Source organism: Scyliorhinus canicula, chromosome 1 (genome assembly GCF_902713615.1).
Source record: "Scyliorhinus canicula chromosome 1, sScyCan1.1, whole genome shotgun sequence".
Taxonomy (NCBI): Eukaryota; Metazoa; Chordata; class Chondrichthyes; order Carcharhiniformes; family Scyliorhinidae; genus Scyliorhinus; species Scyliorhinus canicula.
In genome coordinates this window covers 78097662-78110678 of record NC_052146.1, presented here as the reverse complement: position 1 = coordinate 78110678, position 13017 = coordinate 78097662, and the positions used below count along the sequence as shown (strand labels likewise).

The 13017-nt window shown below is 52.7% G+C and overlaps 1 protein-coding gene across 1 annotated transcript in view; it reads right to left on the bottom strand.

Annotated features, from left to right (window-relative positions):
• Positions 1-1160: 1160 nt before the first annotated feature.
• tbx16 (T-box transcription factor 16) overlaps positions 1161-13017 on the bottom strand; it is a 35933-nt gene continuing 24076 nt past the window's right edge. The window contains exons 5-6 of the mRNA XM_038802782.1: positions 7680-7826; positions 1161-1235 (exon numbers count right to left, since the gene is read on the bottom strand). Coding sequence (XP_038658710.1) covers positions 1161-1235; positions 7680-7826 — 222 coding nt within the window. The remainder of the gene's footprint in view (positions 1236-7679; positions 7827-13017) is intronic.

The following is a 13017-nucleotide window of genomic DNA, read 5'->3' as shown; positions in this document are numbered from 1 at the left end:
CTCTTGCAGCAACAGTGGGCGGATTCTCCGTTCCCCAGCCACATCTTTCTTGGCAGCGCACTGTTCACTGACAGCGGGAATCTATTCTCCTGCCGCTTGTCAATGGGATTTCCCATTGAAACCACCTCACACTGCCAAGAACACCCTGGCGGGGCAGAGCTGCCAGCAGGAAAAGTGAATCCCGACAACCGGAGAATTCCAGCCAGTATTGATATGACTAGTCCAGTTCAGTTTCTGATCAATGGTAACACCCAGGATGTTGATTGTGGGGAATTCAGCAATGGTAATGTCATTGAATGACACGGGGCCGGTGGTTAGATCCCTCTCTTGTAGGAGATGGTCATTGCCTGGCACTTGTGTGGCATGAGTGTAACTTGTCACTTGTCAGCCGAGCCTGGATATTGTCCAGGTTTGCTGCATTTGGACATGGACTGCTTCATTATCTGAGGAGTCGCGAATGGTGTTGAATATTGTGCAGGTCACCCGCAAACATCCCCACCTTCTGACCTTTTTGGAAGGGAGGTCACTGATGAAGCAGCTGATGTTGGTTGGGCCGAGGACACTCCCCTGAGGAACTCCTGCAGTGATATCCTGGAGCTGAGATGATTGACCACTAACCATCACAACCATCTTCCTTGTGTCAGGTATGACTCCACCAGCAAAGAGTTTCCCCCGCTGATTTCCATTAACTCCAGTTTAGCTAGGACCCCTTGATGGCCATAACTCGGTCAAATGCTGCCTTGATGTCAGGGCAGTCACTCTCACCTCTCCTCTGGTATACAGCTCTTTGTCCATGTTTGAACCAAGGCTGTAATGAGGTCAGGAGCTGAGTGATCCTGCTGGAACCCAGTGTCAGTGAGCAGGTTACTGCTGAGTAAGTGCTGCTTGATAGAACTGATGATGACTCCTTCCATCACTTTGCTGATGATCGAGAGTAGACTGCTGGGGCAGTAACTGGCTGGATTGGATTTGAACTTTCTTTGTGAACAGGACACAGCTGGGCAACCTTCCACTGAATCAGGCAGATGCCAATATAGCTCTTCTGGAGCATCTTGGCTAAAGCTGCGGCTAGTTCAGGAGTACAAGCCTTCAGTACTACAGTCAGGATCGAGTGGCTTCACCACAGCACACAACATACATGACAAACATCGGACATGAATTTACCTTTCTTTGTTCAATGAGGCTTCTCTAAATCCTTTCGCAAATGGGTTATGGTCAATCTTCAGTTTCGTAATCTGGAATAATGTTGAACAACAGAGTCAGGCTTTGATTTTTTTTATAAATGTTTTTATTGAACATTTTTAAATTTCTATACAAATACAAAAACATAACACAAAGAGGGGAGGCAGCACGGTGGCCTAGTGGTTAGCACAACCGCCTCACGGCGCTGAGGTCCAGGTTCGATCCCGGCTCTGGGTCACTGTCCGTGTGGAGTTTGCACATTCTCCCCGTGTCTGCGTGGGTTTCGCCCCCACAACCCAAAAATGTGCAGGGTAGGTGGATTGGCCACGCTAAATTGCCCCTTAATTAGAAAAAGCAATTGGCTAATCTAAATTTATAAAAAAAAACATAACACAAAGCAGGAACAGCCTCCAAACCCCTACCCATTCCCAACAGCTGACAGTGACCGTCTCTTTAAAATACATAACAAATCAACTTAGATCGATCTTCCCAAACGACCCCCTCCATGTGTATTTGACTTTCTCCAAATTCAAAAATGACAGGAGGTCCCCTGGCTTCACCCAGGCACTGAGAGGAGATGATGACCTCCACTCCAGCACAACCCCCCACTGAGTGAAATCAGCGAGGCAAAGGCTAAAACATCTGTCCCGCTCCCACCTGCGACTCCGGCAGGTCTGACATCCCGAATATGGCGCCTGGGGGACCCGGGCTAAGGTCGCCGACGTGATGCTGAAGAAACAGCCCCAAACACTTACGAGCTTAGGACATGGCCAGAACATGAAAATGTAAATCGCTTATTGTCACAAGTAGGCTTCAAATGAAGTTACTGTGAAAAGCCCCTAGTCGCCACATTCTGGCGCCTGTTCGGGGAGGTTGGTACGTGATACGTACGTGATTAGCTGGGCCCCTCCCACATCCACCCCCTCAAACACTCATCCTTGTCCTCGTTAAGTGTGCCCAATGTGCCACCTTCAGTTGTATGAGCCCGAATCTTGCACAATGCGCCGTGGTATTCACCCTCTGTAAAGCCTCACGGCACACCCCCTCCTCCACTTCACCGCCTCGCCTTCCCATTTCGCCTTAATCCCCTCCAATGAGGCCCTGTCTTCTGCCAGCAGCCTTCCATACCTGAAGTTTTACCCTCCTCCAACCCGGCCACCGACAATACCCTTGCCACCAACAACGCCAGTGGCACAACTGCAACGGTCAAATGAACCTTCCTCGCAAAGTTCCAGACTTGCAAGTATCTGAACGCCTCCGACTGCAGGAGCCTGAACTTCTCCACCAACTCCCCCAAACCCGCAAGCTGCCCCTCCAGGAACAAATACCCCATTACTGACATGCTCTTATCCTCCCATCCCCTAAACCTGGCGACCATCCTAGCCAGCTCAAACATATGCTCATCCCTGATCGGAATCATCCTCGACCCACCCCTGCTTTAAAGTGCTACCGTAATTGCTTCCATTTAAAAGAAAAAATTTTTTTTAAGAGTATCCAATTATTTTTTTTCCAAATAAGAGGCAATTTAGCGCGGCCAATCCACCTAACCTGCACATCTTTTTTTTAATATAAATTTAGAGTACTCAATTAATTTTATCCAATTAAGGGGTAATTTAGTGTGGCCAATCCACCTACCCTGCACATCTTTGGATTGTGGGGGTGAGACTCACGCAGACACGGGGAGAATGTGCAAACTCCACACGGACAGCGACCCAGGGCCGGGATCGAACCTGGGACCTCGGCGCCATGAGGCATCGGGGCTAACCCACTGCGTCACCATGCTGCCCTAACCTGTACATCTTTGGGTTGTGGGGGTGACACCCACGCAGAAACGGGGAGAATGTGTAAACTCCACACGGACAGTGACCCGGGCTGGGATCGAACCCAGGTCCCCGGCACTGTGAGGCAGCTGTGCTAATCACTGCGCCACTCTGCCTCCATACTTTTAGCGTAGCCACCACTGGGTTCCCGGAAAACTTCCTTGGAGGGGACAGGGCCATCACCAGTGCCCGCAAACCTGTCCCCTCACATGACCTGACCTCCTTCTTTACCCAAACGGACTCCTGATCCCCCACCAACCCAAAACCTTCTCCTCATTCACCGCTGAAAACTAGTAATGCAGGTTCGACAGCCCCACCCCACTGACAGCCGGTCCCTCTGAAGGACCGCTCTTTGGATCCTTGCAACCTTCCCTGCCCATATAGAACATGGAACATAGAACATCGAACATACAATGCAGAAGGAGACCATTCGGCCCATCAAGTCTGCACCAACCCACTTAAGCCCTCACTATCCCCATAACCCAATAACCCTTCCTAACCTTTTTGGTCACTAAGGGCAATTTATCATGGCCAATCCACCTAATCTGCCCGTCTTTGGACTGTGAGAGGAAACCGGAGCACCCTGAGGAAACCCACGCAGACACGGGGAGAAGGTACAGAGTCCGCACTGTCACTGACCCAGCGGGGAATCGAACCTGGGACCCTGGCGCTGTGAAGCCACAGTGCTAGCCACTTGTACTACCTTGCTGCCCACAATATAAATGACAAAATCATGCTTTCCATTCCTACAAAGGCCTTTGGTCGAAACACAGGCAGGTATTGAAACAGGAACAAGAACTGTGGCAAGATATTCATCTTCACCGATTGCACTCGCCCAGCTAATGACAGTGGGAGACTATCCCATGTGTAGGTCAGCTTTCACATTGCTCACCAAGCTTGTAAAATGTAACTTCTGAAACTGCCCAATCCCTTGCCACCTGTGCCACTAAGTACCAGAGATGCTAGTTTGTCAGCTTGAACGGAAACCTCCCAAATTAGTTCCGCTCCTTGCATTCACTTTTGTCTCAATTCAGTTTATTCACGGAAAGAGCTCCAAAACATTTTAATATCCCCATTATGTCCCCAACGTCGGGACCGGATCAGTGACATACCATAACACGTCATCAGCATACAGGAACACCCTATGCTCCTCTCCACCAGCCCCTCCTGTTTCATTACCCCACCACTTATCTAAACTCCTCAAGGCGATGCCAAAGGCTCAATTGCCAACACGAATAGGGAACTGCTGCCTCATACCCCTATGCAGCTGGAAGTAGCCGAGTTACAAAGAACAAAGAAAAGTACAGCACAGGAACAAGCCCTCGACCCTCCAAGCCTGTGCCGACCATGCTGCCCATCTGAACTAAAAACTTCTACACTTCCTGGGTCCGTATCCCTCTATTCCCATCCTATTCATGTATTTGTCAATATGTCCCTTAGATGTCACTATCGTCCCTGCTTCCACCACCTCTTCCGGCAGAGAGTTCCAGGCACCCACTACCCTCTGTGTAAAAAACTTGCCTCGTACATCTCCTCAAAACCTTGCCCCTCGCACCTTAAACCTATGCCCCCTAGTAATTGACCCCTCTACCTGGGAAAAAGCCTCTTACTATCCACTCTGTCTATGCCCCTCATAATTTTGTAGACCTCTATCAGGTAACCCCTCAACCTCCGTCGTTCCAGTGAGAACAAACCGAGTTTATTCAACCTCTTCTCATAGCTAATGCCCTCCTTACCAGGCAACATCCTGGTAAATCTCTTCTGCATCCTCTCTAATGCCTCCACATCCTTCTGGTAGTGTGGTGACCAGAATTGAACACTATACTCCAAGTGTGGCCTAACTAAGGTTCTATACAGCTGCAACATGACTTGCCAATTTTTGTACTCAATGCCCCGGCCAATGAAGGGAACCATGCCTTATGCTTTCTTGACTACCTTCTCCATCTGTGTTGCCCCTTTCAGTGACCTGTGGATCTACACCTTGATCTCTCTGACTGTCAATACTCTTGAGGGTTCTACCATTTACTGTATATTGCCTACCTGTATTAGACCTTCTAAAATGCATTACCTCACATTTGTCCGGATTAAACTCCATCTGCCATCTCTCCGCCCAAGTCTCCAAACGATCTAAATCCTGCTGTATCCTCTGACAGTCCTCATCGCTATCCGCAATTCCACCAACCTTTGTGTTGTCTGCAAACTTACTAATCAGACCAGTTACATTTTCCTCCAAATCATTTATATATACTACGGACAGCAAAGGTCCCAGCACTGATCCCTGCGGAACACCACTGCGGAACAAACCCAATGATTTGGAGGAAAATGTAACTGGTCTGATTAGTAATTTGTCCAGACATTATTTGTCCAGACACTAGCCTTTGGCTCATGGTACAACAACTTATCCCACGATACAAACTTTGAATCGTTCCGGCACCATGAACAGATACCCCAGCTCCACCTATCAAAGGCATTCTCTGCATCCAGCACCACAGTCACTTCCTGCTCATCCCCCTCTGCCTGAGACAGCACCACATTCAACAGGCACCACCCATTGGAAGACAATTGCCGACCCTTCACAAATCCCGTCTGATCCTCCCCAATGACCTGCGGGACACCCCCCTCCAACCTGAGTGCCAATACCTTCGCTTAAATCTTTGCATCCACATTCAACATGAGATTGGTCAGTATGACACACATTCCACTGGGTCCCAATCCTTCTTCAGAAGTAGTGGAATGGAGGCCTGACTCAGTATTTCTAGGAGCACTCCCTGAGCCACCGCATCCTCAAAATGCTTCCACCAACAGCGGGACCAACCTGTCTGTGAACGTTTTATAAACCTTCATCGGGAACCAATCCGGCCAGGGTGCCTTACTGTCTGCATATTCCCAATTGCCTTCCTGACTTCCTCTACCCCCAGTGGCTCCTCCAATCCCTCCAAGTTCTCCTCCTCCACCCTTGGACACTCCAACAGCTCCAAATAAATCAACCATGTCCGCATTGTCCTCTGAAGGTTCCGAGCTGTAAAACACCTCAAACACTCTATTCACCTTCTCCAGGGCCGAAGCCAACTCACCCCCCTCTCTCGTATCGGAATGATTTCCCAAGACGCCACCTGGGTCACTGTCCGTGTGAAGTTTCCACATTCTCCCCGTGTCTCCGTGGGTCTCACTCCCACAGCCCAAAGCTTTTTTTTAAATTTAGGAGTGCCCAATTATTTTTTTTTCCAATTAAGGGGCAATTTAGTGTGGCCAATCCACCTAACCTGCACATCTTTGGGTTGTGGATGTGAAACCCACACAAACGCGGGGAGAATGTGCAAACTCCGCACGGCCAGTGACCCAGAGCCGGGATTCGAACCCGGGTTCACAGTGCTGTAGGCAGCAGTGCTAACCACTGTGTCATGTGCCGCCCTCCCACAACCCAAAGTTGGTAGGTGTACTGGACACAATAAATTGACCTTTAATTGGGAAAAAAAAATTGGGCACTATTAATTTAAAATAATAATAATTGAACCTGAGAACATTGGGCTGGATTCTCCGATTTGAAGACTAAGTGCTGACGCCGGCGTGGGACAGGGGCGTTTTATGCCCGAAAAAAACGGCGCAAAAGCGGCCCCGATCCACTGTCGGGTGGGGGGGGCTAGCAGGCACACAACATAAAGCCCCTGGCTTTATCTTTGGATACGGCCGAAGAATTGCCGGGTCCTTGGCCGCACAAGCGCACAGTGACGGCCTGCAGCGGCCACGCCGTGCAACATGGCGCTGGACGCATGCGGGCCCAGCCTGCCAAATAGTGCCCCCCTTTGGCCAGGCTTGCCACCGCCGGACTACCCCCCACCAGTTCCCCCAGCCCCCGCCATGCCCCTTCTGCCCACGGCACCCACCCGATTGTGGAGGCACTGGACTCAGTCCGCAGCCTCCACGCCAGGTTCACAAAAATAAATGGCATGAGTGACCCACGCCATCGGAAACTCGGCCCATCTGAGGCGACCTCAGGTAACGTCCTGAGGCCGTCCATCCGGCGTGCGGTTGGAGGAGGCAGAGCATCGCAAAGGCAGCACCGCCTCTGATTTCAGCACAAACGGGGATTCTCCGGCCAATCGCCAAATGCGATTTCGGTGTCAGAGACCGGAGAATTCTGCCCGTAGGTTTTGATTTTCTGCACTTCCTGGTTCCTATCTCCCTCTCTGTATTGTACTCACCATCCAGAAAGCTGTGACTAATGACCCTGGAGAAGGGAGCACTGATTGAAGTATGATTTCCACATCAGCAATTGGATTTTCGTAAAACCCAACTTTCAGGAATGTCCTTGAGGGAGAGACACCTGCCATCCATATGCGATCGTGTCTATAGGTGACTCCAGTCCCACCCCAGCATGCTTCGCTGTTAACTAACCTCTGAAATGGGCTCACAAGTCACTCAGGACTTTGGTTGTAAATACTGGTATTGTCAATGACGACCAATATCCAGGAACTGTTCGAGGAACACCAATCACACCGCTCCACAGAGTGAACTCCCTGCCCCTTGTTGTCCTCAAGCTGGACCCTCTAACTTAGGCCTCCCTCCTCTTCCCCTACCCTTGTCTCTTGATAAATCAGGGCATGCACTTTGACAATAGTTGGGGTATCAGCACATGGCAAGTACCAGGCTTCATTGAGTTATCAGATGGTGCCTCACCTTCTCATTCTGGTACGCAGTGACTGCCATGAAAACAGTCTCAGGGAAGGTGAAGGTTTGGACAACACTCCATCGAGCTCCGAATGGGTTCTCTTCCTGTACAATGTGAAAGCGAGGTTGGTAGCGATGCATTGAGTGCAGAATAATCTGAAACCCAACAGGGATGAAATGGTCAGTGTCTGTGACTGCCGATAATCATGCACACACCTCGCAAACTCACTACAACAGGACATCAACCAGGCAGGGGGTATAGAGAGCACAAGGTTCCAACTACAAACCACCTCCTACTGACTAGCTCATTTCAATAAGCAGCTGGCTTTTGGCCTCAATGTCTCTCGGACAGGACTTATATAAAAGATGTATCTAACCCCATGCTTTACTGTAGATAACCCTGTGCCATATCAGTCCTACGAATGTTTGATGGAGGGCAGTAGAGGGCACTTCACTCTGTGTCTGGCCCCATGCTGTACTTGTTCTGAGAGGGTTAATGGGAACACTACGGACATGGTTCTCCAGCAAGGATTCTCAGGCAAGGTTTAATCAAGGATAGTTAGCATGGCTCTGTCAAGGGGAATTCATTGTTAACAAATTTGATTGAATTTGTGAAGGAGTTGACGAGGTATGTAGATGAGGGTAGTGCAGTTGACGTAGTTTACATAGACTTCAGTAAGAGTTTTGACAAGATCCCGGATGGGAGACTGATCAAGAATGTAAGCCCATGGGATCCAGGGCAATTTGGTAAATTGGATCCACAATGAGCTTTGTGGCAGGAGGGCGAGGGTGATGATCCAAGGTTGTTTTTGTGACTGGAAGCCTGTTTCTTGTAGTGTACTGCAGGGTAATTTGTTGTTTGCAGTGTACATTAATGATCTAGACGTGCATGTGGCAGTATGATCTGTAAATTTGAAGATTACACAAAAGTTGGTGGTGTGGTAAGTAGCGAGGAGGAAAGCCTGAGGTTACTGTGTGATATAGATGGACTGGTCAGATGGGCAGAAAATTGGGAAAATGTAATTTAACCATGAAAAGTGTGAGATGATGCATTTAGAGAGGACTAACAAGGCAATGAATCACACAATGAATGGTAGGATGCTGGGAAGTACAGAGGACCAGAGGGACCTTGAGGTTCATGTCCAAAGATTCCTGAAGGCAGCAGGACAGGTAGATAAGTTGGTTAAAAAAACACATGGGATACTTGCCTTTATTACCGATGCATAGAAGAGCAGTGAGGTTATGATGAAGCTAGAGTACTGTGTGCAATTCTGGTCATCACGCTATAGGAAAGATGTGATTGCACTAGAAAGGGTGTAGAGTGGGGGGGGGCGTCACGTGGCATAGTGGTTAGCACTGCTGCCCACAGCGCTGAGGACCTGGATTTGAATCCCAGCCCAAGTCACTGTCCTCTGTGGAGTTTGCACATTCTCCCTGTGTCTGCATGGATTTCACCCCCACAACCCAAAGATGTGCAGGGTTGGCCACTCTAATTCGCCCTTAATTGGAAAATAAAATCGGGTACTCTAAATTTATTTTTAAAATTAAAAAAAAAAAGAAAGCGTGTAGAGAAACCTGACAAGGAAGTTGCCTGGGCTGGAGCGTTTCGGCGATGAAGGGAGGCTGGATGGGCTGGGGTTGTTTCCATCAGAGCAGAGAAGGCTGAGGGGATTCCTGATTGAGGTGGAGAAGATTATGAGAGACATAGGTAGGGTAGATAGGGATAAACTTTTCTCCCAAGCAGATGGGTCAATAACCAGGGGCATAGATTTAAGGTAAGGGACAGGAGGTTTAGAGGGGATTTGAGGACAAGTTTTTTCATCCAGAGGGTGGTGGGAATCTGGAACTCGCTGCCTGAAAGGGTGGTAGAGGCAGGACCTTTGCAACATTTAAGAAGCATTTAGATGAACACTTTAAACCCCACAGCGTTCAAGGCTATTGACCAAGTGCTGGAAAATGGATTTAGAATAGACAGGTACTTGATGGCTAGCACAGACACGATGGGCCAAAAGACCGCTTTCTGTATTGCAAAAACTCTATGACTTTACCGTCGTGCTAAATGTGGATGACTTGGAACAGATCAAGCAGCTCAAGACTGGACACCCAAGAGGCACTGTGGACCCGGGGAAAACTCAAATTACATTGGCCTGGTTACCTGATAGTAAATGGGAAATAGTTTGGAGATAATCGGAAGGAATCCAGAGTTAAAGTCCGAGGACACGTGGTGGAATAATGATCATTGTGGGATCAGCAATGAAGACCAACAAGCTGTTGTCGGAGATTCGAGGCAGTTGAAGAGAGTGTAGCCCAGCAGCTGCTGGAGGAGGAACACACAGTGCTGAGGCTCAGGAAATGAGGGACTGGGCTGAGGACAATGGAGTTGGGTTGGGGGAGGGAGGGGATAGGCTGAGGGAGGGAGGGACTGGGCTGTGGGAGAGAGGGACTGGGCTGAGGGGAGGAACTGGGCTGAGGGGAGGGACTAGGCTGAGGAGAGGGACTGGATTGAGGACGAGGGACTGGGCTGAGGGAGAGGGGAACTGGGCTGAGGGGAGGGACTTGGCTGAGGGGAGGGACTGGGCTGATGAGAGGGACTAGGCTGAGGGGAAGGACTGGGCTGAGGGGAGGGACTGGGCTGATGTGAGGGACAAGGCTGAGGAGAGGGATTGGGTTGAGGGAGAGGGGGACTGGGCTGAGGGGAGGGATTGGGCTGAGGGGAGGGACTGGGCTGAGCGGAGTGACTGGGCTGAGGGAGAGGGGCTGGGCTGAGGGCGAGGTACTGGGCTGAGGGAGAGAGGGACTAGGCCGAGGAGAGGGACTGGGTTGAGGGCGAGGGACTGGGCTGAGGGAGAGAGGGACTGGGCTGCGGAGAGGAACTGGGTTGAGGGCAAGGGACTGGGCTGAGGGGAAGGATGGGCTGAGGGGAGGGACTGGGCTGATGTGAGGGACAAGGCTGAGGAGAGGGACTGGGTTGAGGGCGAGGGACTGGGCTGAAGGGAGGGACTGGGCTGAGGGGAAGGACTGGGCTGAGGGGAGGGACTGGGCTGATGTGAGGGACAAGGCTGAGGAGAGGGACTGGGTTGAGGGTGAGGGACTGGGCTGAGGGTGAGGGACTGGGCTGAGGGTGGGAGACTGGCCTGAGGGGAGGGACTGGGCTGAAGGGAGTGACTGGGCTGAGGGTGAGGGACTAGGCTGAGGGTGAGGGACTGGGCTGAGGGTGAGGGACTGGGCTGAAGGTGGGAGACTGGGCTGAGGGTGAGGGACTGGGCTGAGGTTGAGGGACTGGGCTGAGGGTGAGAGACTGGGCTGAGGATGAGGGACTGGGCTCAGGGTGAGGGACTGGGCTGAGGGGAGGGACTGGGCTGAGGTGAGGGACTGGGCCAAGGGAGGGACTGGGCTGAGGGTGAGAGCATGGACTGAGGATGAGGGACTGGGCTGAGGGGAGGGACTGGGCTGAGGGGAGTGACTGGGCTGAGGGGAGGGACTGAGCTGAGGGTGAGGGACTGGGCTGAGGGGAGGGACTGGGCTGAGGGTGAGGGACTGGGCTGGGGGTGAGGGACTGGGCTAGGGGTGAGGGACTGGGCTGGGGGTGAGGGACTGGGCTGAGGGTGAGGGACTGGGTTGAGGGACTGAGCTGAGGGTAGGAAATGAGCTGAAGGATAGGTGTACTGGACTGAGGTTTACGGTCTGGGTGGAGGGAGAGAGGGATCGATCTGAGGTTGTGGGGCTGGGCTGAGGGAGGGAGGGATCGAGCTGAGGCTGAGGGTCTGGGTTTAGGGACGGAGAGACTGGGCCGAACGTGAGGGATTGGGTTGAGGTTGAGCGTCTGGGCTGAGGGAGAGAGGAATCGAGCTGAGTTTGAGGGGCTGGACTGAGGGATGGCGGGATTGAGCTGAGGTTGAGGGTCTGGGCTCAGGGAGAGAGAGGGATTTTTGCTGAGGGATGGAGGGACTGGGCCGTTGGTGGGGGTCTATCTGGGCTGAGAGTAAGTCACTGGGCTGAGGGAGTGAGGGACTGGACTGTGGCTGAGGGTCTGGGCTGAGGGAGAGAGGGACTGGGCCGTTGGTGAGGGTCTGGGCTGAGAGGGTCTGGGCTGAGGGATGGAGGGACTGGGCCGTTGATGAGAGTCTGGGCTGAGAGGGTCTGGGCTGAGAGTAAGTGACTGTGCTGAGGGAGTGAGGGACTGGACTGTGGCTGAGGGTCTGGGCTGAGGGAGTGAGGGACTGGACTGTGGCTGAGGGTCTGGGCTGAGGGAGAGAGGGACTGGGCCAATGGTCAGGGTCTGGGCTGTGGGTGAGGGTCTGGGCTGAGGGAGAGAGGGACTGGGCGGATGGTGAGGGTCTGGGTTGTGGGTGAGGGTCTGAGCTGAGGGAGAGAGGGACTGGGCCAATAGTGAGGGTCTGGGCTGAGGGAGAGAGGGACTGGGCGGATGGTGAGGGTCTGGGCTGTGGGTGAGGGTCTGAGCTGAGGGAGAGAGGGACTGGGCCAATAGTGAGGGTCTGAGCTGAGGGAGAGAGGGACTGGGCGGATGGTGAGGGTCTGGGCTGAGAGGGTCTGGGCTGAGAGTAAGTGACGGGGCTGAGGGAGAGAGGGACTGGGCCGTTGGTGAGGGTCTGGGCTGAGAGGGTCTGGACTGAGGGATGGAGGGACTGGGCCGTTGGTGAGGGTCTGGGCTGAGAGTAAGTGATGGGGCTGAGGGTCTGGGCTGTGGGTGAGGGTCTGAGCTGAGGGAGAGAGGGACTGGGTCAATAGTGAGGGTCTGAGCTGAGGGAGAGAGGGACTGGGTCAATAGTGAGGGTCTGAGCTGAGGGAGAGAGGGACTGGGCGGATGGGGTCTGGGCTGTGGGTGAGGGTCTGGGCTGAGGGAGAGAGGGACTGGGCGGATGGGGTCTGGGCTGTGGGTGAGGGTCTGGGCTGAGGGAGAGAGGGACTGGGCGGATGGGGTCTGGGCTGTGGGTGAGGGTCTGGGCTGAGGGAGAGAGGGACTGGGCGGATGGTAAGGGTCTGGGCTGTGGGTGAGGGTCTGGGCTGAGGGAGAGAGGGACTGGGCGGATGGTGAGGGTCTGGGCTGTGGGTGAGGGTCTGGGCTGAGGGAGAGAGGGACTGGGCAGATGGTGAGGGTCTGGGCTGTGGGTGAGGGTCTGGGTTGAGGGAGAGAGGGTGTGGGCTGTTGGTGAGGGTCTGGGCTGAGAGTAAGTGATGGGGCTGAGGCACTGAGCCGTTGGTGAGGGTCTGGGCTGAGAGGGTCTGGGCTGAGAGTAAGTGATGGTGCTGAGGCAGTGGGCCGTTGGTGAGGGTCTGGGCTGAGAGGGTCTGGGCTGAGAGTAAGTGATGGTGCTGAGGCAGTGGG